This window comes from Teleopsis dalmanni, chromosome X (genome assembly GCF_002237135.1).
Source record: "Teleopsis dalmanni isolate 2A chromosome X, ASM223713v2, whole genome shotgun sequence".
In the NCBI taxonomy this organism is placed as follows: Eukaryota; Metazoa; Arthropoda; class Insecta; order Diptera; family Diopsidae; genus Teleopsis; species Teleopsis dalmanni.
The window spans coordinates 15,007,572-15,035,095 of record NC_051848.1 but is presented as its reverse complement, the minus strand read 5'-3'; the positions used below and the strand labels follow the sequence as shown (position 1 = coordinate 15,035,095).

At 33.1% G+C, this 27,524-nt stretch overlaps 1 protein-coding gene across 2 annotated transcripts; it reads right to left on the bottom strand.

Moving 5' to 3' along the window:
- Positions 1–3,459: 3,459 nt before the first annotated feature.
- On the bottom strand, positions 3,460–19,945 carry LOC119688169 (homeobox protein aristaless). 2 transcript variants are annotated; one of them, XM_038102851.1, is made up of 4 exons: positions 19,584–19,945; positions 9,913–9,958; positions 4,376–4,638; positions 3,460–4,197 (listed from the first exon to the last, which is right to left on the bottom strand). In XM_038102851.1, the coding sequence occupies exons 1-4, from the start codon at positions 19,859–19,861 to the stop codon at positions 3,600–3,602; spliced, it is 1,185 nt and encodes a 394-aa protein (XP_037958779.1). In that variant the 5' UTR covers positions 19,862–19,945; the 3' UTR covers positions 3,460–3,599. The 2 variants fall into 2 exon arrangements, with proteins under 2 accessions (XP_037958779.1, XP_037958780.1); XM_038102852.1 differs by having other exon boundaries at positions 3,460–4,182.
- Between the last annotated feature and the right edge of the window lie 7,579 nt (positions 19,946–27,524).

The window sequence follows — 27,524 nt, the reverse complement described above, 5'->3', positions numbered from 1 at the left end:
GAAATGCAGAAGGCCAATATGTTACATGTAAGTAAAAAGAGACAGTGGCAGAATCGACTTTTGCTATATTCTATTTGGTGATATTTTGGTGGCATTATACTATGTATTTTCTAGTTCTTTATATTTCGATCGGAATAATGTTGTTGCTTCAGCTCTTTGTTACATAGACGCCTTTAAACAGTATTTCTGAACCAAGATCATTTATGCCTCACTATTTTAAAATATTCTTATGATTAATTCATAAAGCACAATCAATCTATTTTGGTTATCTTCTAGGGACAACATATTTTCTAACTATCAGGTTTTTCTGAGCTTTTTTCATCTCTCCCAGTCTTTGCTTGTATAAATGAATATCGTCACAGTATTTAGCAAGTCGGAGCTAAATCGGAACTTTATACAGATTTGACTAGAGTGCTACGTTTTTAAGTGCTAACTAAATACTGTGCTCGCTTTGTTTTAATGGGTTTAGACACCCTTGTGACTGATTCACTATTATTTGTTACAATGAGTCGAATTCACACCACTTATGTTATGATATTAATAATAATTGTACTAAGAACAATCTTACAGGAAAAAAACTTTTCACTATCATATCGGGGGATTAGACAAGCTAATCGATTAGGCACTTCATTCAATTACTACTGCCGTAGCTGTCAGAGGATATAATTAACTTAACTACTTGGCACAAGGTTTTTATATTTTATAGGTTCGTTTCCTCAAAGTATCTCTCCGATAAAATGTTGCACATTAAATAGTACCCTCTTTACAAAAGTGTTTGATTTTCGATTCAAAATAGTGCGGCAATTTATTCTAAGTTTCCAGAAATCAGTATCTTATCTACCAATCAGGTTTTATGGTGTTCTTCAAATTATTGTGTGACAAAAGCTTTAAATTGATTGCACAGATTTGGGAAAAGTTTGAAATCTTATAGATTGATTGGAAATATAGATTGATATATAGATTGATGGGAAGAATAAATACAACACGTGTCTTGCCTTTTACTGGCTATGCGGGTGGTTGCTCGCTGCTACATTTACAAAACTTGTTCGCTCGATTAACAAATGAAAGAAACGTGTTGATGATTTTTAATATTTATATTTATTTTATTCTTTTAGTATTGCGAGGATTCGTCAACAGTCGTTCCGACCGATTTATTCTTTTTCTAGACATTTTGGAGATAAGAAAGTTTACAGGTACAACAGGTTATCGGCCTATCGCTCCGTAGCTTGATGATGGGGCTGCCACCTGACTCTACAGGCTGACTAAATTATCTAAATAGATAGACAATTTTATTGTGGTGTAAAGCACGCCGTTACGGAAGTTATTTACAGACAAAATCCTTCACCTTCGGCATTCACATTTTCGGGTGAAGAGCTTCTGCCGGCTCTGTCTCGGCTCGCCGTCGATAATCAGTGGTAACAGCCCCGCTACGAGAATGCTTATCGACCGACTTGTCGAGGAAAAGCTAGGTGATAGTATATTACGCTATCCAAATTTTACTTCAGGAAACACTCAACCGTTCGTGAGCGTCGTGAGACACACCTTAGCAGATCATACATCAATATTGTTGAGCTCAGAGAAGTGGCAGTAAGAAGGCAAATATGAAGGCAGTTTGTAGATAGCCTTTGCCTAATGTAGCAGCTTGGAATCATGTGACGCCAAGCAACGCTTAATAATAATGATAATATATTTATTTTATTATCTTATTTTAATAAAATAAATATTAACTAGTAAAAAAAATACATATTTATATAAATAGTAAATAAATAAATATTTACTGCAATATATTTCATAGTTATTATATATTTATGTACAAATTATTCTTGCTCTTTTAGCATCTACCGTAATACTCTTATCAATACTCCTAGCAAAAATATCTCTGTTTTGTTTGATACTTCTATTATATAAAAGGCGATGATATTATTAATATCACAAACTTTATTTATAAAACGTGCTGATATTTTTATTCGACTATTTTTCTAATATTATTTTTTAATTAATATTTTATATATGCTAACTCTCTTTTTGTACCTGCACAAAAAAAGTACTGTCGTCTATTGTTTTCTTAAATATTTTTTATAAACATATTATAAATATGTAAACGAATAAAGAGGTTTTTCGAACAGTAGCAAACTACTACAACAAAAATTCATTTTTTTTTATATTATTTTAATTAATTGAATTTTTGTCTCTACCCAAATACCCATCATCAGTAGTCTTGGAAATAACTCTTGTATTTAATTACCTGAAAATATTTTTTTTTTATTTTTTTGAGAATGCAAATATCAGGAATCGAACTCATGCCCTGCCAGATTTGAAGCTCAGAGTCAGCGCTCCTTTTATGTTCATACTTTTTTCTGGTGTTTAGTTACTTTGTTGTGAAAGTTTTATTAACAAATTTATTTGCAGTGTTTATATTAGAACGAAATCATAAAACAGCTCTAGAATAATTGAGTTCAATACTGTTCTGTTTGTAGAGACATTATTTGTTCCATGGTTTATATATTATTTCTTATGTATAGAACCTAATCTAGGAACGTAATACTGAGAAAGTCATGCTAATATAAACTAAATTCAAAAAAAAAAAAAAATAAAAACAAAAATTTGAAATAATTTATGATTTTAATTATTAAAAATATTACTTTATTTTTATATCCATTTCATATTTATTTTTATATTTTAAATATATGTCATTTTGATTTTTTTTCTTTTGTTAAAGTTAAATTGCTTCAACATGATTTTAGTTTTAATTTAATTTAATTAATTTAATTTTTATTTTTTCATCTTTAATTATTCCCATTTTAGCTTTAACTTTTGTTTACTTTTTTATATTTTTTCCCACTTTTCAACTTATATTTAAGTTCATTTATTATATATAAATGTATTTATGAACTTTTTTATGTTTGTTTCTAATATTGTTTTCAATTATCATTTTTCATTTTTCTAACTATATGTTTTTTATTTTATGTAATATATTATTTTTTTCATTTTAATTTCTTTGTTTGTATTATTATTTTTTTTTTGTCTTGCATTAATTTATTATTATTTATATATTTTCATATTAATCCTAATATATTACTATAAAAAATGTTTATTATTTAAAACATGTATTTAAGTAATTTAATTTTTTGTTAATAAGTTTTACAAAATATTGTAAATTTCAACATAAATTATTTTTTTCAACTATTTTAAATATAAAATAGTTTTAAATTTATTTTTTCTTTTTTAACAAAAATTTTTTAGTTCAACAGTAAATAAGATTGTAAATACAATTTTTCAAACAAACTAAGATTTATTTTAATATACTCAACAATTTTATTTTTTATAATATTAAATTAAAAGAAACTACTAATATATTTATTTTGCACTGGTGTATCTTGTAATAATATTACCATAATAATTTTGATAAAAATTTATGCATAAACGAAAGAATTAAATCAATTGTAATTAAAATTATATGTTTCCTACGAAATTCAAAAAAAATGTTAATTTTTAAAATAAAATTTTTTGAATTATCAAGATGTCATTAGCGTCTAGTATTACTAGAGCCGGCAATAATTAAGGGCAAGCACTACTAGTAGGGGTGAAGGTGCGCGATATTAGCTAAGCACATCGCCATGTCCATTTTGACGTAGCATTTCCAACTTAAGTTCATGTTCACGTGCCTTCAGTCGCAAGGCAGCGATTGATGAAGTGCGACGATCTTCTGGCGGCGTTACCGGACGATTTGCTGCAACTGTTGTCGTTTGATGGCGTTGCTGCTGTTGTGGTTGTTGTTGAGTTGGTGAAGGCGCAAGTGTGACTACCTGACCGCCTTGTGTACCTTGTGTCGTGGATTGTGATGGAGCTGTTGGTGACACAACCTGATGTGACATTGGTATGGTTACAAGCTGTTGCTGCTGTTGCTGTTGTTGCGATAGCGCTGTTGGTTGGGATTGTGACGTTTGCTGCTGCTGAACGCTAGCTGATTGAGATGCTACCGATGACGGTGAAGTTGGTGGTGAAGCAATCACATGATTTGGCGAATGAATATCCGGCGAGCCAATCAGCATTGGTGGTTTAGTTATCATTGTTGTTGGTGGCTGACGTGGCACAGCGCCAATATTTGCTAAAAGTGATTGAAAGGAAGTTGATGGTGAATACATGGTAGGCATGCCGGGGGCCAGCAAATGCGGCGGAGCTCTGTAAAAATCAGTTCTTCATTTTATTTATTAACTGAATCAGTATTGCGGCATTAATACTATATGTAAAAAAAGTGTAGTTGATAATGATACTTTCTTATCATACCAATAAGAAATTGTTTTATAAGATTACGTATAAAAATTTTTTATATATTTTTTCTATAGTTTTGAAAGCTTATTCTGCAGAATCTCACCTTTGAAATTGATTGAAGTATCCCGTTGGCAATATTGGTGCACCTGATAAATGTGGGTAACGAAAGGCCGCCAAATTCGCCGGCGAATCGAACGGCTTTCGTAAATTAAAGCCTAAATGCGTAAACGGATTCGGCGGCAACGTTGAGCCGACCACTGTTTGTATAGCACCCGGTCCACTTGGTAAATATGGATTGTACGGATGTGACTGCGGACCGACTTTCTCCTGCTTGCGCCACTTGGCTCGTCTATTTTGAAACCAGACCTACGAGTACAACAACAACAATAACAACAAAATGAGCAACAACATTAAAGCAAGAAGAAAAATATGTTGCATATGTTTTTACAAAGCAAAATAAAAACCTAACGTGTTTAAAACACAAGAAACAAGAAAGTTATTGTAAATTTCTACAATTTTTAATTGATTGGAATTTAAAGTTTATTTAAAAAATTAAAATGCAATACTGGAAATAAGACGCCCACTTCCGCTTCCATATTTATGCATTGAATGGAATTTCTTTGCTCTCTACTTCACACTTGTATTTACTTAACTTTGTGCTTTAAGCAGTTTGAGGAGCAAACCAAATTGCAAAACAACTTAACAGATATCGCTAACTTAACAAAAAAAACAAAAAAACCAAACGGACGGACTTGCAAGTAAAAGATAACAGGCATCAATAGATACAAGCAGACAGACTAATTTATACTGGTGGAAGGTATTACGGTAGGCGTTGTCGCAATAAGAAGCTATTGCACGTATCTTGTTACAAGCGTTACAGAGACGCAATCAATTGCTCTTTCATGTGCAGCAATAACACACAATATCAACAACTGCAACAGCAGCATCAACTGCAACAGCAGCAACAACAATAATAAGAACCACAACACCATTATCATCATCAACAATACCGAAAAAAAAAAACATTACGAGCGAGCAATAGTAACTCTAAGATTTTTAATTAATTCAACATATTTTCGTACATTTATTAAGGCTCCCATTTATGTCGTGGAAAGTGTTCGACAGTTTGGTAAATGCGGCAGCCTAATGCAAACAAGAGGGCGTTTTGCAGAATTCACGCCCTCTTAATTAGTTTTGAACGAAACAATCTATGCCAGGTACACAAAATATATTATTAAAAATTCATATAAAAGAGTGTAAAGCGTTAAGGATGCTTCTGTGGCGCAGCTTCTGTCTGCATCAAGCTGTGCTGCGAGGCCACAAATACTATGGGCTTCTGCGATGTTACTGTGTGGTATTTTCATCTCAGACTACCAACGACTTATGTCAGTGGGAGGTTACTTTACTATTTTTAATTACATTGTATATTTGTGGATTTGATAAGGCGATATGTTTAGATTGAAATTTGATATTTGCATAGTCGAAGTCTGTGGAAACTTTACACTTTAAGGAGAGTTATACTCTGCACTCTCACAAGCATCTTCACAGTTACGTCACAGTGCACAGGAAAACATTTTTACTATTATATTCTATTATAAAAAGAAGTGTTTATTATAAAAAAAACGCCTTTTATATAGAGAAGATTATTTTATTTTAATAACCCATGTAAATAAAGTAAGCGACCATTGTTATAACTACAAAGGTTTCATAGGATTTTAAAACTAAAATAAAATTCTAGTCTTCATAAAACATTTTCTACGTAAATCTCCAACAAAAACTATAAAGGCAAAAACCCATTGACGATGTGCATCCCAATATTTTTAATTCAAAGTTGCTGCAATTAGACATTTTAGGATCCAACGATCAGCGTCAAGCTAGCGTTATACTACTGTCAATTGTGAGTTCCCCCTGCAGTGAAGGGGGAATTCAGAATATTCGAATATTCCCGAGGTAAGGCATGCCTACCGTAAGAGACAACTAAAATCCCGGTGTCACGCTGACACTTGTGCAAAAAGTGTGCATGGTAGTAAGTGACACTCGATTAGAGCTGCAAATCTGTTACCACGTGGGTCAGCGCCCGCAGCTTCGACTGTGTTGAACAGTAGAGGTCGGACTGGTAGTGCCTGTGGTTAATACCCAAACTTACGTGGGAAGAATGATCAAGTATTTGTTTATCATTTATTCGGGGTAGAGTTGCGAATTCACCACTGGGTGCTGTGATCCAAAGATCAGCAGAGATAGAGGCACCAAACCAAAGTGGAACTTGCGGTTTGCACACATTTCTTCATTGGTACCGACGGAAATTTCTTTTCAATTTCTAATGGGGCGTTGTTACTAAATATTGGTTAAGGATTTTTGATACACTAAATCAGAATATAACATAGAAATAAGAATTGAGATGACAAAAAATGAAAAATTTAGATTTCAATATTATATTATATAAAATATAATATTGATGAGATAAAAATAAAGGGAAACGTAAGAATTAATTGAAGTAATCTGGCGTTTACACACTTTTTACATACTAACCTAACTCAATTCATTTTAAAATTTAATGATTAAGTAAAAACCTTGCTTCAGCATGTAGCCAGTTTGTCTTTATAGATAGAAATTGAAACACACAGTATTGAAATCATAATTTATAAGTTATACATGTATACATTAAGCAGTATATGCTAGCAGTATGCTAATGGTATATTTAAATTACTGTAATAAATATTACGACTCGGCCATACATGATTACTCTTCAACGTCCATGAAGTCCATAACGTGCATATGTCAATATCAATTAATTATACAATTTTTTAATTATATAAATTCAAGAGATAAATAGTTTTGTAGTCTAAGCAATGAAAAGCATCGTATTGGCAGAGTTCTAATTCAATATTTACTGAAATACATTGTATCATGTAAAAATCAATCGAAAAAAAATATAATTTTTATCAATCTATATAATATTGAAATGTTATGCACATCGTTCCAAAGTGTTTAACCACTAGATATTAACACAAGACTTGACGAAAAAACACTGGAGAGTCTTACCGGTTTGTACATAAGATATAAGATAAGATTCAATATCTACAGAACAGACTTCGCACAACATGCATACCGTAAAGGTAGTTGAGTAGAAATCGCCCTGCATGAAGTCATTGTCATTATTGAAAAGTTAATGGATATAAAAGACTATATCATGAGAAGTTTTGTTAAAACTGTTAAGGGAATTCGTGTTAGGGTTTCATAATAGCATAGATTAGCACATTACTTAAAAGTATAATTATCAACGCTGCTATGGGATTAGTTTCTGTGATCAAGAAAACTACAACTGGTAAATTATAGGGAGGGTTACTGTCGTTTCTTCTTCAGCTCTTAATGGTTATTAAAACTTTAAAGATCTTCCTTGAGAAAATAAAAAACAAATTTTATTGCTTACGTTGATGATTATTTTAGCTTTTTTAATCTCAATCAAATACCGCGCAACAATTAGTGAGCTAATGCAATCGACACTTGGCAAAATTTCCAGATGGGATAAGACGAATAAACCCTACACAGCTCATTCTGTTTATACGGAAACTAAAATACCTACGTTCACCTTGTTTGAGCTAGAAGTGGTCTTGAATTTTTCATTGAAAGACAGAGGTCTTAGTATTATTCCTAATTTCAAACTAAACGGATAGAGGCACATTAAGAAAAATGCTTAGGACTAGTTGTCTATTATGTCTGCAAAAACTACTTTGAGAAACGATTAGAAAACAGTATCTATTACCTGTGGATCACTCACCTGGTAGCAGGCGTAACATAAACCTTAGGAGAAATCTATTATCGAGAAAGTACAAATATGACCCACTTGGTTATAAATGGAGTAATCACTAATGAGCATCAAGAGTGCCTAAACATGTTGGCTGGGACAATGAAAGTGAAAGACTACGCCAATGGTAGGGGAAAAAAGAAGTCAACTATGCACAATAAACAAATTCGGATGATGTTTAGCGAAGACTGCTCTGGAATGAGCTACAGGCTATATGATATCAACAAAAACTTGGAAGCTAATATTTACACCCCCCTATCCTTACAGAGAAAGCTGAAAATCTGAATATAGTATGATATATACGTGGAGTTATTATCAACAAAGATGATATTTAACGAAGACTATTCTGGAATGAGCTACAGACTATACGACATCAACAAAAACTTGGAAGCTAATATTTTCACGTCTCTACCCTTACAGAGAAAGGTAAAAATCTGAATATAGTATGATATATTCGTGGGGTTATCATCAACAAAGATGGTTCAAAGATTTAAGGTTAATGAAGGAAAAATTTGTATTCGTGTGGTATTTGCTTTACCTTGTTTGCATCGCATTCTCGATTTATCTTTAGTTTTACTATTTTCTGCTTCAAAGTTTGGTCTTTTTTCAGTCAGCTATCAGCATTTTTAGTTTTGATTTTTTTATTAATTTGTCTTTTTTTAATGTTATCTACTTTTACTTAAAATCGCTATAGTCAAAAAATCAAGTTCTGGCCGTCGGCGTCGGTTTTCTAAAATATTAGAATTTATTTAAATGAAAATAATTCCGTATCCTACTTGATCACGTTAATTTGTATCTCATATTCTTAAAACAATCCATGACAAGCAACAAGATATGGAAAAGCAATAAAACTACTTCAGTCACGAATCATTTATGGTGCAAATTCATTTCTTCGTGTGTTACGGGTTCATAGAGATAAAATAAAATTTGGTCGTGTTGAAGCTTTTGTATTTAAAAATCTATCTGAAACGGTACTTTTCATGAAATTACACTTTTTTCCAATAACTAGGAAGTTGTTGTTGTATTTCAATATTCCCCAAATAATTCTTGAACAAGAACACTGAATAGTAAACAAAATCTGATCTGAAATTGACAAGAAAATGCTTGAATGTTATACAGCAGGATATTACTGGGATAATAAACTAGGATTAATACAATCCAAATCACTTATTGGTGCCTATAACAATAAGAGATACTAGGATTGTATGAACCTATCAGAAGAAAATCTTAGAATCATCATAGAAATCCTAACAGAGCACTGTAAACTAAAATACCACCTTACGAGACTGGATATACATATGAATGAAAACTGTAGATTCTGTGAAGAACATGAGGAGTCGAAAATGAGAAGCCACACATGAGCTGTTAGAATGCTCTGTGGTAATACACATACGGAATAGGCTCTTGGGAATGTATATTCTCACGGAAGAGGCAATAAAACACTCTAAAGTAAGTTCTATACTTGTTTTCATTGACGCAACAGGGCTTAGAGACCTACTCTAAACCAAGAAGGGGGCACAATAGACCCGACGGTCGCAGTGCCACATCCCCCTATACATATATATAACTAAAACTGTCTACATGTATTTCTTCCTATAACCCATTTCTTTAATAGTAACATGTTTTTTAGTTGCATTCGAAGTTTTCCGAATACCATAACAATTTTGTAAGTTAGTATAAATAACTAACTTTAACTTCTAATTTCTATGTATTTGTTTAAAATTGAATGAGTTTTTTTGTTTTTTCCGATATTTTTCGTCACAATTTATCTTTTAAATTAAATTAAATTGACTAAAACCAGATTAGGGAAATGGATAATTTATTTCGATATTTACCTGTATGCGAGCCTCTGTCAGACCAATTTTCATAGCAAGTTCCTCTCTGAAAGTTGAAAATTAATTAAAATTAAAATACTACATGATACAAAAAATGAATATTAATTATTAAAATATAAGAGAATATTAATTAAAATCGAAACCTGTCATGAACTTACGCTTAATGTCAAGAGCTTTAATGAATTGGTTTGTAATTAATTAATTAATATTCAATAAAACAAACGTAATACGTGTACACGTTCAGACTGCTTTGTTAATTAATGGCTAATTGTTGCAAATTAAAAAAACAAAGTACAAAATATTGCACATTAAAAAAAATAAAAAGGTTTATTCACAATCACGAGTAAAAGTTCAATCATTGGGTAAATATTTTTATAGAGTAATTGAAGTCAATATATAAAATTTTATGTAATTACATAAATTATCCACATGATAATAGAGATCTCCTCTAGCAATTCAAGAAAACATTTACATAATGTTGCAAAATTTTTACATAAAATTCTATTAGCCCCCATATGAACACGATATTTATTGCGATTTCGGTGGACATGGAAGTTCTGCATCGTCAAAGCTAAATAGATTTCTCACTTTAATTTTTCCTTTTAGATTTACACAAAAATAATATGTGTAATTCCTATTAATCGTCGGTAAGTACTACTATGTACTTGCAAATTGCATTTAATAGCGCTACATACAAACGCATTCTCCTCGGAGACTGACACCTTGCTGCCCTTCATCTCATTACTATCTTATCTGGAACATAATTTAACTACTGAGATCATAATAATCAACGATGAGTAACTTACAGTCATTCAACGATTGTAACCTATGTACATACACGTCTGATCAATCCGATGAAATTACAGTCTTCAAGTTGTACCTGTACATACACGCGAATCCAGCTGCTTCGGCAGTACGCACAACGGATTTGGAGAATCCGTTATTTGGATTTTGTTAGGTACAGCTGTAATCACATGGCCCAATGTTCCCCTAGGAACACAATGAAATGTAGAAGAAGACATACTGACGCATATTGACAAGAATATTTAATATTCGTAGTGTATAAATTCAGAGAATTGTTAGAAGCTAGATTGCATATGGGAAATGGTGTATTACAAAAACGAATGGACGTGGTGCTAGGTTCATATTCAAATTTTAGATTGAAAAAATTATTCAAATTGATTATAAATATTTGATTATGTTAAATAATCAATATCAAATTTAATTATTTAAAAAATTTTTATTAATAATTTTTTTATTGCTTTTATTTTATATATTTTATATAAATTTTTATAAAAAGCACTTTTAAAAAAATTTTGAACTTAAGAATTATTTAAATGCGGGACAGATGCGGTCCGCGGCTAATGTTTATGCGGTCCGCGACATTATTTTAATCTACTATAATTGCGCAAATTTTCTATTGGTGTACTGGTAAAATTACATTATTTTATTTTTATGGTATACGAAATAGATGAATTTAAATTGATAAATTAATATAACTAAATTTAACATTATAATCGTATTTTTAATGTTATAATGTATTTATAATCACAACAATAAATGTATGAATTTGTTGCTGCGGCCCTTCAATCTGTACAGTAATTTGTATTGCCCCGCAATCGTATCTGGACAGCTGGACAGCCCTGTTGTAATGTGTTACTCGATGTGAGTTTTGTTGTAACCGCATTTACTACTTGGTCTACGCTACTTGGTCTACGCTACTTGGTCTACGCTACTTGGTCTACGCTACTTGGTCTACGCTACATGGTCTACGCTACTTGGTCTACGTTACTTGGTCTACGCTACTTGGTCTACGCTACATGGTCTACGCTACTTGGTCTACGCTACTTGGTCTACGCTACTTGGTCTACGCTACTTGGTCTACGCTACTTGGTCTACGCTACTTGATCTACGCTACTTGGTCTACGCTACTTGGTCTACGTTACTTGGTCTACGTTATTTGGTCTACGCTTCGTGGTCTACGCTACTTGGTCTACGCTACTTAGTCTACGCTACTTGGTCTACGCTGCTTGGTCTACGCTACTTGGTCTTCGCTACTTGGTCTACAAGCTCGTTATTTGTTATAGTGAAATGTTGTTTGGTTTTAGTGGTGTCAGAACTTTCTTTTCTGTCTAGATATAATATCGGGTGTCCTTAAAGTTTAAGCTTTAAAACCAAGCTGCATATTTGCTAGAGTATATTTATTGCTGATCAATGTATGTATACGATATCCGCCAAGTTTATTAGTTTGTAGATTTAAAAAATCTACAAATTGAAAAAGAATATACATATAAGCAAGTTTATTGCACTATAATAAAATCATGTGAAGTGTTCAAAATTGCATTTCAAATCATAGCAGCTATAGGAGTAGTTGCCAAGCAACATAGGTAGCATCTATGAAAACTATACAGAATGCAACGATGAAACGATACGGGACGGGACGGGACGAGAGAAGAATTGATTTCGCACCTTCAACTTCATTCAATGTTGTCTTCTATTAAATTTTACTTGTCTTCTAGGATTTCTATGCAAATTCAGACAATTTGAAATGTATGAATGAATTGATAGAATGAATGAACGAGATGAGATAATAAAAGAGTGTGTGGTGAGATGAGCGAATGCATTAATAGGTGTATAAATGTGAGCTTAAAATTGTTGATATGCTTAGCAAATCAATTGACGACCTCACTAAATGTGGGAAAAGTCTATGAATGGAATTTCACAAAGTGCGCAGTGCATATTGCGCTGCTGCCTGGAGCAAGACAAAGTGGACTTCGAGCGATTCGACTGAAGATTTCAAACGCTTTCATAAAAACAAATTAAAGACTTATGCAAGCAATTTCAATTTGTGCAACCAATGCCTAATTGATGAATAATGAAATAAAATTTTAATATAAGCTTTTTTAATTAAGTAACTCTAGGTAGTTGTTGTTTTTAATGAAAAAACTCGTTATTCGTTTTTTTTTTTAACGACTACAATCTGTGTGTAATTCTGGTTTTGAGAATAATTCATAAAAGAACAGATGATAAATAAACCTTATGAGAATAGGTATGTGTCAGTATAATGTATACCGTAAGACTGTAACGGTAAAATAACAAATTTATGATTAAGAAAGGATGAAACTGTAAAGACATCATGTTGCAGAATTTGTGAAATTCATTAACCCGTTTTTTATACGCCTAGTAACTAGATTAGTACATTTATCTGATTCTCATTTAAACGTCTGGAATGTCTGGAAAATTCTACTAAAGAAACCTATAAGGTTTATAAAAAACATTGGTTTGTAATCAGGTTGAAAAAGAGAATCAGAATAATATACTATCTCTAGGTACAGTACAAGTGGCCTCACTCAACTCTGTGTAGCCATCAGCACTCGCAATACTCGTAATAAATACAAAGTAATAATTATGGTATGATATTAGTAACTTTGATTTTGGTTTGACATTAAAAACCCTTTATTATTAAATACTCTGCAATAAAAAGTGTTCGTATAAAAACCACAAAGCACTATTCATATAATACAGCTAGACCCGATCAATAAAGTGTTTAATTCCTTGTCCAGTTGAATAAGTTAAACTATTTACGTAGAATTAGTAAGTCTTTTGTCTGGCAGATTTTTGTTTTTTTTATTAAAATTCGTTTTATTCTTGACAAAAATGTTATATTAGCTTAAAGAATCCATGGTCAATGTGGGCAATTGAACGAAAAAAGAATAATAGTTCGATATGTGATGAAAAAATGATATTCTTTTGTTTTTTGTTTGTTCTTCTTTAATTATTTCTTATATTCCTTATGTGAGTATAATGGTACTTCCAATCTTGAAGATACTTGTTAGACTGTGGGGTTTAGCTATTCAATTTTTGTTTCATTGATAGCGTCAGAATGTCGACTTTTTATAGCCTTCTTCACCCTTGTGCATATAATGAGGGCACAAGATGTGACGTCTGGATAATTCTGTGGCTAAAACAAAGAAACGAACAAGCAATGAGGTATGGAATGAGGTATGAGGAAATTTCACCATAATTCTGAACATTACCGTCGGTTTGTTTCACGCACTCGATACGTAATTAGATAGTATTTTAAAGTAGGTTTTGTTTTTTAGGATCTTAACTTTTGTTTTGCCTTCATCAGGAGAATACCTAATATTAAAAACATTATATTAATTTATTAATTCATATTGCACTGCATGATTGAAATTAGTGACAGTGTTTCTTCTGGTAGTGGTTACTGGCTTCTCTGTATATTGATATGCTATATTTCGGTACCTGTTACAACTGTTATTAAAAGTTCTGTCATTATTAAGACCACCGTAAAAAAAAAGAAAATACAAAAATTTAATACATAACGTATTGGAATGTCATTTATTAAATCATTTTAGGATGTAATATGTACTTCTTACAGTTTTTAATAACACATTCTTCAGCACATATAAGTCTTAGTTATAGTTCTTTCCATGTTGAAGGACTTTGCAAGTCACATCTGAATGTTGATATATTTTAGCTTAATGAATCAAATTGAGAATTTATGTTTTATGTTGTGGCACATTCTTGTTTCCAATTATCTTTTTAGCTTAACCTTCTCTAGAGACTATATTACCTACTGTAGACTGTGGTACAACTTCAAACCATTATCTGCGAAATTATGATAAAAATATAAATGTGTATATTGAAACGAATATCAATTCTTAGCAATTATGTTGGAAAAGTGTTCAGCAAACGATTACCAGCAGACAATAACATGCATTCTCAGCCCGCATCGAGACAGACCCCAAGTGTATACCAAACATCTGCAGTATGCAACAACAACTCTTTACATTATTATAATTTTTATCAAATTTTTTTGTGCTTTGTTTTTTCTATTAACTCATAAGCTTGGCATAATGACGATAATTTCATTAATGAATTTTCATGTTTTCTGTAATTGAATTTATTTTAATTAAAACTAAATTGAGGTCTTGTGTTCGTCGGCTTGTTGGTTTGCTCTTCGATTTACTGACGACTAATGTGAGTCTTGGGGCAGTGCTGTTGCGCAGTGCTTTTGCCAACATTGTTGCGGAATATTTAAATTCAGTTAAATTATGTGCATTAGTTTAGCTGCGGTGCTTCGTGGCATAGGTATATGAACGTATGAGCGTGCGCGACGAATGACGAGTGACCGTAAACTGCATTCGAAAGTGTGAAAGGCATTACAAAGCAATTGAGCAGTTGCTACGTGACAGGTTGTAGCACACACACCCCAGCAAATCATTCCTATCCTAACTTCTGAAAGTCCACCATACTTACCACTATAGCCATGTACACCCATAGATTCTCTCTGCTTCTGTATAAGTAATTCATCTTTGTGAAGTTGCGAAGACAGCTAGCCCAAAACACAAAACGCAGATCGAACAGCGAACAGCGAACAGAGAAGAGCGAGGACCGAGGACGAAGACCGAGGAGCGTTTTTGCGAAAGAGCGAAGACGGAGGAGAAAAGGATAATAACATTTTAGTAGCGTGGGCTTTTCATTCGCACTTGCATATATTGGCCGTTGTTGTTGGCATTTAATGTTGCTTCATGCTTAATGTTTCTTAAGTTTGAGGCTCAAATAGTGTGCAACAAATGCCGTTGGTGGCAGCATTGAGGTTGTACAAGTAATTTTATGCGCTTGCGCGAACATTAATTGATTATAATTTTGCCAGGTCCCATCTCCGTGTACCTTTATCTCTGCCTCTGCCTCTGCGTGTGCCTGTGCCTGTGCCTATGCTATCTTCTATCTGCTATCTGGTATCTGGTATCTGATATCAATTTGGCGCATAATTACGTTGTCGATTTATATATTTTCATTGCCTCTTTTGTTGTTTTCTTTTGTCTTTTTATGCATACATAGCATGAATGTTGGAATACATCGTTTAACCCGTTCCGATTTTCTGGTTAACGCACAGTGATATTAAGCTTTTTTTTCATAGCGATTCTTACTCGTCACGATCATTAGCAGGTGTTTTTATACGTTGTTAATAAATATTTTGATCGAGCACTTTTCACACACACATTTTAGTTAATTCCTTTTTTGGTTTTTACTGTCCTTTAGGATGCTGCACATAATTGCATCTTACTCCTTTGGTTGAATATTAAATTGATTATAGGCAATTTGTCATTGTATATACAACAAATTAATCATTATTTTAATAAGGAACTTAACTGAAGTCATTAAATAGTTCCATAAGTGTTATGTTAAATATTTTGTTGATTTTTTATAATTTGCTTCTTTCTGCTTGTAATGCGGTAAATGAATCTTATATGAATATAAAAAGAAACAAGAAATAGAGTAATAGATAAATCGATAGATAGGTAGATAGGTAGCACATATTCAGTCACAAGTTAACTAAACGGAAATTTAATAATATTTAAAGAAGAAGAGGCATAATCAAACACGATGAATGAATATATATTGATCACTGATATACACTGCAACTATTTTTAGGATATTGATTTTATTCTCAGGCATTTAATTTCTTTACACTCTTTTCTTGTATACATAAATACAGATTTCGCAAACTAAGGAATAAACAGGGTACCAGCTCTGCGACCATAGTTCCGCTTTCCGATTGAAAGCCAGAATGTCGGCTGTTGAAAACGTCAAAAGCCTAGAGTAGTTCTACACCCAGTGACCACCTCCTGGCCCAGATTAAGGCTGGGCTGTCACAGAGAATGTGACTGGAAGTCTCGTCCGCTTCTAAACAGAGTCGACAATCTATCTCTTTGGACAGACCCATTTTGTTAAGGCGATAACCCAGTCCATGGTGATCCATTAAGTATCCCACCAGCAACCTAAACTCTGTTCTGCTGAAGAAGAATACCATACCATAACTGTAGGGATAAACCAGCTCGTGTAATCGGGTAAGTTAATAAGAAAAAAAATTGAAAGTATTATAACGATATATCGTACTTGTGTAAAGCAGGGCCATTTTTTTTATTTTTCAGTTCGCAGAAGCAAACCTACGATTAAGCGAAGCAGCATTGAAAGAAAACGTAGTATATAAGGACTTAATTGATATGCTGAACCTAATTACATTAGCATAAATTAAATTAAAATTAAAATTTCATATACTTTGAGTAAGTATGTGTTTCTTTGGAGTAAGTTTCTTTGATGAACCATCAATTCATGGAAACAATTATCTAGACAAACTACAAAAAAAAACTTTTTGCTCCAGCTGTTTATGAGTGTTTTTGTTTATGAAAACGATTAAATTATTGTATTTAGCTTATAAGTAGCTATAAATTTATATATACGAATATAATTTTTTAATTTTATTTCCAAAAGAATATACTACACGATATCACCATATACGCCCACAGAGTTTCGCTCAGCGTATCTCTCGCATTTAAGTTTCGTACCTCAGACACACATTTCTGATCAGATATAAAGATACTGCTAATGATGAAGTGATAATTATGAAAACATAAATGAAAACAAGATTTTCAAAGTTTACTTCCATAATTCTATGCAATTAAAAAAACATAAAATGTTAAGTGACAATAAGATGAGAAATAAAAAGCAACCCAAAGCTCAAACAAAATGAAAATATTTAAATTTTTAGTGTACATTTTGCTTATCTCAATACAAAGTATCAATCGTTAAGATACTTTACGGTGCATAGATAGCAGGTAGCTTTCATGTAGTTTGATAATAAGATGCAATATTGGTCACTTCATTCATTGCGGTGGCTCGTTCATTCATTAAAATAACGTTTGCCATCTTTGCAACCTCTTCACCGTCACCACGGGCGCTTTATGAGCCGCTTCAACCTGTGGTCTGCGCTAAGCGCGCCTAAGTCGCTCAACAACTACAGTTGAGACCAAATCTCTTCTCTTCCTCTTCCTCTTTGTTTTTATTGTTTTTGTTTTTGTTTTTGTTTTTGTTTTTGCTTTTATACGAAACCAATACAAAAAAATAATTGATTTAATTTACATATGAACAAAATAAATAATGTAGTTTGTTAGTTTGTTAGTTTGTTAGTTTGTTTGAGACTCATGAAGACAGGCGCGCTTTCCATTGTGCTGCCCCAGTGTCTTACAGCACTTGTATCTTGTCTCTGGCTGGGTATAACTTGGACGTTGGACGTTGGACGTCGGACGTTGCGTTAATTAAACAATGAACATTTTTAATTATTATTCATAATGGCTTAGTTCATTCTCCTCCCTAATTTAAGCACCAAACACATATTTTAACAATTTTATGTAGGCAGGCATGAAATTGAAATATACTTAATCTAGTATTTACAGAAATTTGTTTATGTATCTCTGCCACCGCGATTGAACTTCTTAATCTAGCTGCAACAATAACTTCTGGGCAACATTTGGTGTCCATGTTTAGCTGTTAATTTAGTTTCTATCTGAGCTATAAATCGCGTTTAGCCTCACAGTTAAAATTAGAAACTTGACGTTTTTGGCATTGATTTAAGGCATTCCGCGCAACTTAGGTAAAAAAAAAATATTTTGAATTTTTTTCTTAATATTCAAGAAATAACATAAAATTTTAAAAACATTTTTAGTCGTTTAGAAATCGATTTTACACCGCATAGTGAAATAAGGAACCACAGTTTTCATATTAGAAATATCGTGGTATTATGAACGTGAGAAACTTGCATATAGCTTGGAGACGAAAGTGTTGACCTAATAAATAATATTGCAAATAAGACTCTGTGCTGACAGGGACTAAGGACGGGCGGTTAGGTTGATAATTATTGTGCGGTATTGGTTTAGGTCTTATTTAATAGAAATGAAACGATCAATTTTTTTTCATGATTTATGTCTGCTATGTGCTGCTGTAGCAAGAAGTTCACCCCAATGATGGCGAGCATACCGGCCTTGCAACCGTGTGAATATAACAACTCTTAGAATATAACAGTAAATAAATTAAACTTATTATATATCCAAAGACAGTAAACTATCTATTTATATTGCATGTAATTATGTCCCTAAATTTGAACGAAAAGTAGCAAAAGTGAAGAAGACATATAAATATACGATATATAATAAAACCTTGTATACAAATCTTTTTTAAAATATATTGTCCAGGAAACTGGACCATAGGATGACATGGAGCTAGACTTCACTTAGCCTGTGGTATCTCCTGCAATGCGTGTCTACCAGCTCTCGAAGAAAGGACACCACAACACCTGATGTGTCTACGTCCAGGTTTGGTCAGAACTAGGCTCAAGTTTCTGGAGGTTCCCTTTTTTAAAACACTCGGCAATATCTCTATCAATTGCATTGGTCAGATTCTTGCCTTTATAAGTGCCTCTGGCTAGTTCTAGCTTGATCTTCTCTATACTATCCACTAATACGAGGTTTTTTGAATTCAAAATGGCTAACTGAGGAGGACTCGTTCCTCCATCTACCATAATTAACTACTAACTAACTAGGTATATTGTGATTTTAATGCCAAAAATAAATACATATGACTATATTAATAAATAAATAAATAATTCAAAAACAGCATTTTCTTCTAAGTGAACACATCGTTTAATTGCATGTTCAAAATAATGTCGACTGGTTTCATGTATGACAGCAAGTGACGACAAAAATATTTGACAAAAACATTTTACAAAAATTTTTGACAGATCCGTTACAAATTTTAATAATAAAAAAAAATTATTAATATAGCATACGCTTAATACTATAACTCACCTTGTAAAAACATCTGGATAATGAGTACGTGAGAAGGCTTTCTCTAACTCCTCTAGTTGGAAACTTGTAAATGTAGTGCGATAACGACGCTGTTTACGCTTGGGCGCATATTCATCTAAGTCACCTTCACTGTTAACATCGGAAATAGGACTATTAGTACCACCACTTGTTCCAGTAGTTACAATGCAGGAGGCCGAACGATCAGGAATTGCATCCTGATGTGCTAATTTGGCTTCTTGCGGTAATTCTTCCAGTTTGACTTCCTCGGATATGCCCATAATCTATATGGGCCAATATGGGTAATTAAATTTGACTTTTAAATAAAGTATTAATCGAAGTATTAGTTTTGCTGGATGGTTTTTAAAAACTAAAATAAAAGAAAAATGAAAACAGAACTTTTAATGTTTAATGTTTTTAAATATTATTATTATTATTATTATTATTATTATTATTATTATTATTAATTAGCAATTCTAGCAGTAAGAATGCAAAAATCAATAGAATTTTTACAAATTTCTGATTTGAATTAAAAATTAAGTCAAAATGCGAATATGTATTAGATGCCCAGTCCGATTTACAAAATTTTTCTCGATACACACTCTATACGAATATATTAATAGTCTCTTTGCTAGAAGTGTGAGATGGAAATTGAATAGCAAACTGTGAGAAATCGACTGTAAGAAAAAATGTAAGAGAGCGGTAAGTGATAGACCTTTCAGAAGTATTGTGCCAAAATTTTGCTCATAAACGTGGATCGTTGTATTTTCACAATAGAACTAAGCTAAGAATGTTGACAGATCATCTGACGGGAACAATGGTCTGCGTTGAAATATGGGTCAGTCTAAGAAAACAGAATGTTGGCGATTGCTAAGTCTATAGTTCTAAACTGTATCTGATATTATGAATTTATCAAAATTAGTCATTTTAGCCTGCATTTATCTATTTAAGTGCTTTTTGCTTAATACGGATCCATAATCTATAATTTTTCTTCATATTTTTTATTTTAGTTTATATTGTGCATGCAAAGGTGCGTGTTCCCCGTATATTAAAGAAACAATAATATTAAAAATAGCTCAAAAGTAGAATTAATAAGAAAACCTATTAAAATGATATGGCTACATAGTGAAAAAATTATGAAATTTTAATACAAAGACGTCCGCTTCAACATATAGATATCGTAAGGAAGGATGAAGATTTTCGATTTTTTACAATGATATCATAAAAATCCATTTTTATGTTTGAAATGTGGAAAGCTTTCCATTGTAATTTGCATGGTAGATAGTTAAAGATGCCATTTCAAAAACATTTTATACATATTACAAAATTTGTCGTTGCAATTTTAATTTAATTTTAATTTAGTTTTGTCTTAATTAATTTAATTAAAGATCTGCTTAGTATAAGGCTACTTATTTCAATAAAAGGATAAAGTTCTTCTTGTTCCTTTTGAGAAAGGAGATGCTTATTAATTTTCCTTTTGAGTTTTAAACTATTATAGTCTATTAGGGCTTTTAATTTAATAATAAAATAATTTCATATGATCGGTGATCGCTGATAGGTGCTCGCTGATCGGTGAATAAAAAGCACTTCTAAGAAATACTTTTTACTCCAATGACTCAAACCATATAGAGCTGAGTGGTATGTGGTGCGTGATGCATGTATGGCTAAAACTTATAGCAGATTTATACTATAGGCCTTTTGCCATTAGCCATGAAACAACTTAATTACACAGCAAATGCAAGCCAGAAGGTATCAAACAATTTGTCCCTATGTATCACAGTAGTGCCCGGCATTTCACAAGTTTAGTCACGCTTCATACGCACGCAGCCAAGCACAGGCATTAGCAACCAAAAGAGCACGCATGTGCGGTGGCACTTAAGCATAGAGCAATGGAAAATAACATAGATATCCTGGCTGTCCGCTGTCCGCTGTCCACTGCCCGCTGCCTGCTGCCTGTATTGGTTGCCAAATAAGGACCTTTTACCTTATCCGTTGCAGATGGAATTTTGTTTAAATTAAAGATGCGGGACATATGAAAAATACCAAGAATAATCAAGAGATTCCTGCAGAACCATAATGGATGTGAGCCACCAAAAAGGAAAAGCACAGGAAAAACCAATTGGTTGGAGAGAAAAAAATTCTGTTAACTTTTTTGCATATATTAATTAAAAGCACCTAAGCGTTGTCTCTGAATATGCGGAACAACTCACTACTGAATATTGTTTGCGAATGCTATTATTCCATGTTGTTTGTTGTTTGTTGTTTGTTGCTGGCTATTGGTTGCTGGTTGCTGTGCAACATTGTTCACTATTACCATTTCCAATCGGCAATGCAGGCAATGCAGGCAATGTTCAAGTGCGCAATGCTCTGGTGGTGGTAATTAACTTGTTGTTTCGATAATTGCTCCTATTTGCACTCAAACGCAAGTTTGACAGCAACCGTGGCAGTAGCCACATTTTTTGTTTTTAAATTATTGCGACATTATTTTTGCATTGCGTGCGCAATAAATCAATTTAAGGTGAATTTCAAATACAGAAAAAGTTTCTCCAATTTAAATTCCGTTGGCAGTGTTCCAGTGTTCCAGTACAACAAATGCACACACTTGCGTGCAAGCCGCGGACAATGATAACTAATTCACTTACTCGCTCAAAACGCTGTCGATGCTCACTCGTCTGTTATTAATTACATTTAATTCATGTGTTTTTTTCGTCGCATATTTTAACAAAAATCGAAGTTGTTTACGCATAAATTTAACAAATTTATACAACAGCAAACTTATTTAAGCCAAAAATTAACAAAACCTGCAATGCACAAACGGACAGACAAACAACCAGTTAGTTCATTTGCAAGCAGCAGAACAAAGCTTAGTCAGATATGTAAGCTATAAATCGCAATAAGCTGTTGCTGCTGACAGACAGACATACATGACATACATGTTGACAGTAGTAGTATGGACGGACGAACAGATGCTTGAGAGAACTGCGCACAGTACAAGTGTCGTTCTGGTTCCTGGCATCAATTGACCGTTGCATCGACAAAGCGCAAACTTAATTTCCGACTTTGGTAGACAAAGCAGACAAAGCAGACAAAGGACCCAAATCCGGGCAATCCACAAAAAAACAACCTAGAAATATTTATTCAAATTGAAATTCATTTAAAGTTTGAAATTGTTTTCTGGTGTTTGTTCAAACAACTCAATCAACAGCAATTCGACGTTTTTGAGGTTGTTTTAGGATCACGGTGCATTTGTACTTCATTACTTCAATGAAAATTTAGTTATTATGCATGCAGAAGTCACGCTCGAGTATTCACTACTTAAGACACCACTTCAAGCTGAGGTTCGAGTAAAAAACATTCAGTATGCATTCAATATGTTATATGTATTTAAGGGCTATTAGAATGCCCTCGAAGAACAACTTTTCAAAACATTTCGAATTATGTTCCACGAAGGTGAAATTGATTAAAAGTTTAAATAAGTAATTATACCACCAAAAACTAGCGGAACACCATAGATAGCGACATTACCATAATCTAGCCCACAAAGCGAGTGAAGGATTTTCCATAAATCAAATCCAGAATGAAACAAAAGGAAAGGAATCATACTCATTGGTATGGCTTACTGTTTCTCTTAGTGGTGATGAAAAAGTAAGCAGTTGAAGATAACTGTTCACAGAGAGTCACTACTTGGTCATTACTTGGAAAGTGTGACACATACCGTTAATACTCAACGCTATAACCACGTGATTACTAAGTTTCATAAGATGTAAAATTGAAGACATGAAAAATATTTGGCCTTAACAGCGCAGGGCCAAATTACACAATACGTCCTGCTTCTGTTTTGTTAGGAGAAAAATTTGCTGATCGTGAATTCTATTTTTTGGTACTATGAATTGGTCACCAACAACATGCAATTTATCAACAAAGTATTGTTTAATTGTTTTTACGAAAAGTATTGTGTTTATGTGAACAATCTTCAAACTATCTATACCTTAAAACGAACATTTATCAGGTCAGGCCCAAACTATTGCCAACAAAATATCGACAAACCATCGAAAATTGCATTTATGAGCTTGAGATACTTAATCACATCGATTTGATTTTTGGCAATGTTGATGCCCAGTTCCGCGATGTTTGTCTAGAACTTAATTTTCTTAAATGATTTCCAATAGACACAATTGTCTCTTATATCAAGATCCTTCGATCTTCACAAATTGTTTTTGACATAACCATATCTATGATAACGTTAAATTAGAACGGGATAAGATTATAGTCCGATACGCCTGCATGTTCGACGATATAAGCGATGGGGTTTTGAAAAATTTTGGTGATTACTCTGTTTTCCATATTCTGTAGGGTTACGGCTGTCCTGCTCTTGCAATCCAAAATACAACTATTTTTTGTTAGATTAGCATGACACCATGACACCTGACAATGACCAGATTTACTTAATGAGTGACATGAGAATAAATACCGCCAAGTGTTTATCTGCTGCAAGCAGTTTAGGAGCAATGTTATCCGGACCGGAGCGTTATCACTTTATAAATTTTACACATGGCTGATAAATTAGTATTAACGTCATTTATAGAAGTGTATTGGTACTTTTCTGCTCTAGAGCTGCACTTTATTTTGTGGCGACTATTCAGTCAGTATCAGAAGGTTTTTAAGAGTTTTCACATATATTCTAATATTTAATGGTTCTATCACCGACGATAAATCCGATATAACATTTTTATCGTGTTTGCTGCATCCAAGAGTAATTCTAATATCATGAGATTATCATTTGATATGTTTTCTGACTGTCGTTAAATTGCACTTGAAAAAAGTCAGCTAAATACATCTGCATCAGTTTTAGTACATCCTTTAAATTCTGAATTTCTATAATGAATTTAAAAAAAATTTAATTTTAATTAAAAAATGAATTATTTTTAGTTTTAACTTAAAACGCCGCATACTTTTTGCTCAACATGGCCGAATGGAATTCATTTTGCAATTTATGCGATTTCTGACAGTAACTCTTTCTGTGTATTAAAAATGAAATAAAATGATTATTTGCTATATACTTGCTAAGACAACTCCGTCTAACCCCAAACGGTCATGACATATCCAAGTTGGCAACTAAACGCAACTCAACAACACAAATGTGCAACAAAAGCAACATTGCTATGCTGCAGCAATTCCGGTGCCAGTAGTTGTACTTGGCCATTGGTGTTATTGTTGCTATTGTGGGTGTTAATATTTGGTGGGTGGTGTTATACGTGGTTGTTGCCAATAGAAACAATCAATATTCAATGAAAAGTATTTGATTAAATTATTCATGAATTTAATAAAAACTGACTTATTTCGTTATTATTAAAACAGAAGACGTTCCGCCTTCCGAATGAAAGCCAGAATACCAGCTTTTGAGGACCTCCTAATGTCAGAAGGGAGAGTAGTTCTAGACCCAGTGACCACCTCCTGGCCCAGATCAAGGCTGGGCAGTCACAGAGAATATAACTGGAAGTCTCGTCTGCTTCTAAGCAGAGTCAACAATCTATCTCTTCGCACAGACCCATTTTGTTAAGGTGATAACCCAGTCCATGGTGATCCGTTAAGTGTCTCACTAGCAACCTAAACTCTGTTCTGCTGAAGAAGGATACCTTGCCATAACTGTAGGGATGAACCAGCTCTTTAGCCTGACGGTTACTTGAAATGTCGCGCCAGTAGCGGCTTCTCTCGGCTGTAAACCATTTATTAATCAGAGACGAACTTAATCCACAATATAGCTCCAGTCCACAGATTTGAATAGCAGAACCTAATTGGATGTATTCACAGAATTCTCCGCGAGGGACATCGACTGTGTGCAGTTGGATTTATACAATAAATTTAAATGTGATCAGATATTCACTTGTAACGCACCTAGCTAAGAAAAACAAATTTATGCTGCTACTACCGAAGTCAAGGATGTACTGCACAATCTGGTTTTGACAATTTGGTAATTGAAACCCCTTGAAACAATGCGTACACCACAGATTTCACCATTGATTTTAATTTTATATAAACACAATATGAAAAAGCAACGCCCATATGAGTACCTCATTTAACTCCACTGTGAACCATAGTCACAAGCGCCTGAAGATTTCAAAACAATTTTTAGAGATTTTCAGTGAAGACCAATTAATATGTTAATATGAAAAATGAATAGTCCGATAACACGTGTGGGCTTAAAAATATTCTTTCTGAGTTTAATGAAATGTATATATATATATATTTTTTTTTTTTAAAGATCGCATTGACTATAATATTATTATAACTGAAAAACTGTGAACTTCGGAACCCAATTTATTGCTTCATTATTAGTCAATATTATGAATATATTGTTTTAAAAATTTTATTTGTGTTGGCAACTTTATTGCTGCAATAATGCAACGAAGTATAGTGAATTCCATGGTATGCAGTAAATGCGCAGGCACAACAAAGTAGCAATGCCTGCAGATGAGTCTGTAGGTATTAGTGAGAGGAGTGTATTGTAGTATTGTGTAGTGGTAGAGCTTGGCGCTATTAAATTTCTGTAATTTAATAAATGTTGAACATGCAATTATTTTGCACTTTATTATTGCAATTTACAATTTACCTTGAATGCAAGATGCGACCCAACTCTAGCGTCTCTACAGCGAAGGTTAGCACAATAATACTAGTAGGTTAGCTGCAGTTAGGAGCGTTTCATCGTGCGGGATTAGAAGTCATTTTGAGTGAGGCCAGACTAAGCCAACAAACATGCCTACTCTCAGTGCCAACTTAATAGACCAATGGACAGGAGTTGATTTAAAAGACTGCAATACGAAATGAAACAGATTTAAAAATATTTCAGATAATGGAACAAAACAAACCAAAGAAAGATACTTAAAGGAACCCATGACTAATGCATTATTTCACAAACATCTCAATCTTCAATTTCGATCATCACATTGGGTAGGCATCATAGTCTATCCAATGAAGGTGCAAATATTCTTCGTTATGCAGATACGCAAAGTATATACGCGGAATATGCGGAATATCGCACCTTGTCGGTGGCTAGGACTGTCTGGATGCATGCATGCAAACAATGAGACATGCAAACCGACAACGAAAATTGAATTTTATTGTAATTTGATTTTTAACAAACAATTTCTCTTTTTAAATGTAACTACTATTATTACTCATCAATTTGAGGTTTCATAATGAAAATGGTAACATACTAGCAACTGCCAAGCATAAGCAATTTATTTTGGAATTTATTGCATCTATTAATACATATGTATATGATGTGGAATTTTAACATTAAATATTATGCATGAAGTACTTTTACGAATATCATTGAGATTTAAATAAGTACTACTAATGAAAAGCGTTTATCAATTGAACAATTTTAGGATATGCTTAACAAATATAGTATTAGAATATAGACCTAAAGTTCTTTTGTGCAACAGCAAATAGGTAATGTAGGGGTTACTCATATAGTGGATAGGTAACAAATTACGCTTTAGTGTTATTATTTCTTTACTATAGCTATAGAACTGTAGGACTGTAGAACATTAACTGGTGTATTGACAGGTCATTGTCTGGTCGCATCACATGCGCACAAACTAAACCTAATTCACAGCGAAACTTATAGAAAATACAACGAGCCAGATGCAACGGAAAACCTGAAGCATCAGCTGTGTAACTGCCCGACTTTCTCGACAACTCGACAAAAATACTTGGGGGCTATCAGTTCTGCCGGAGTGGAGCACATACCTGAGGTTTCTGTTGAAGTCCTAATAAAATTCACTAATAAACGATTACTATCGCTAAAACCTTAATAGTCTGAGCGTGGCGTGGCTTTTTTGATCTGCCAGCATAATCCACCCTAACCACAGCTAAATTAAAATATTTGTTTATTTATATTTTATTAATTGCAAGTAGTTCCAGAAATTATTTAGTTATTTG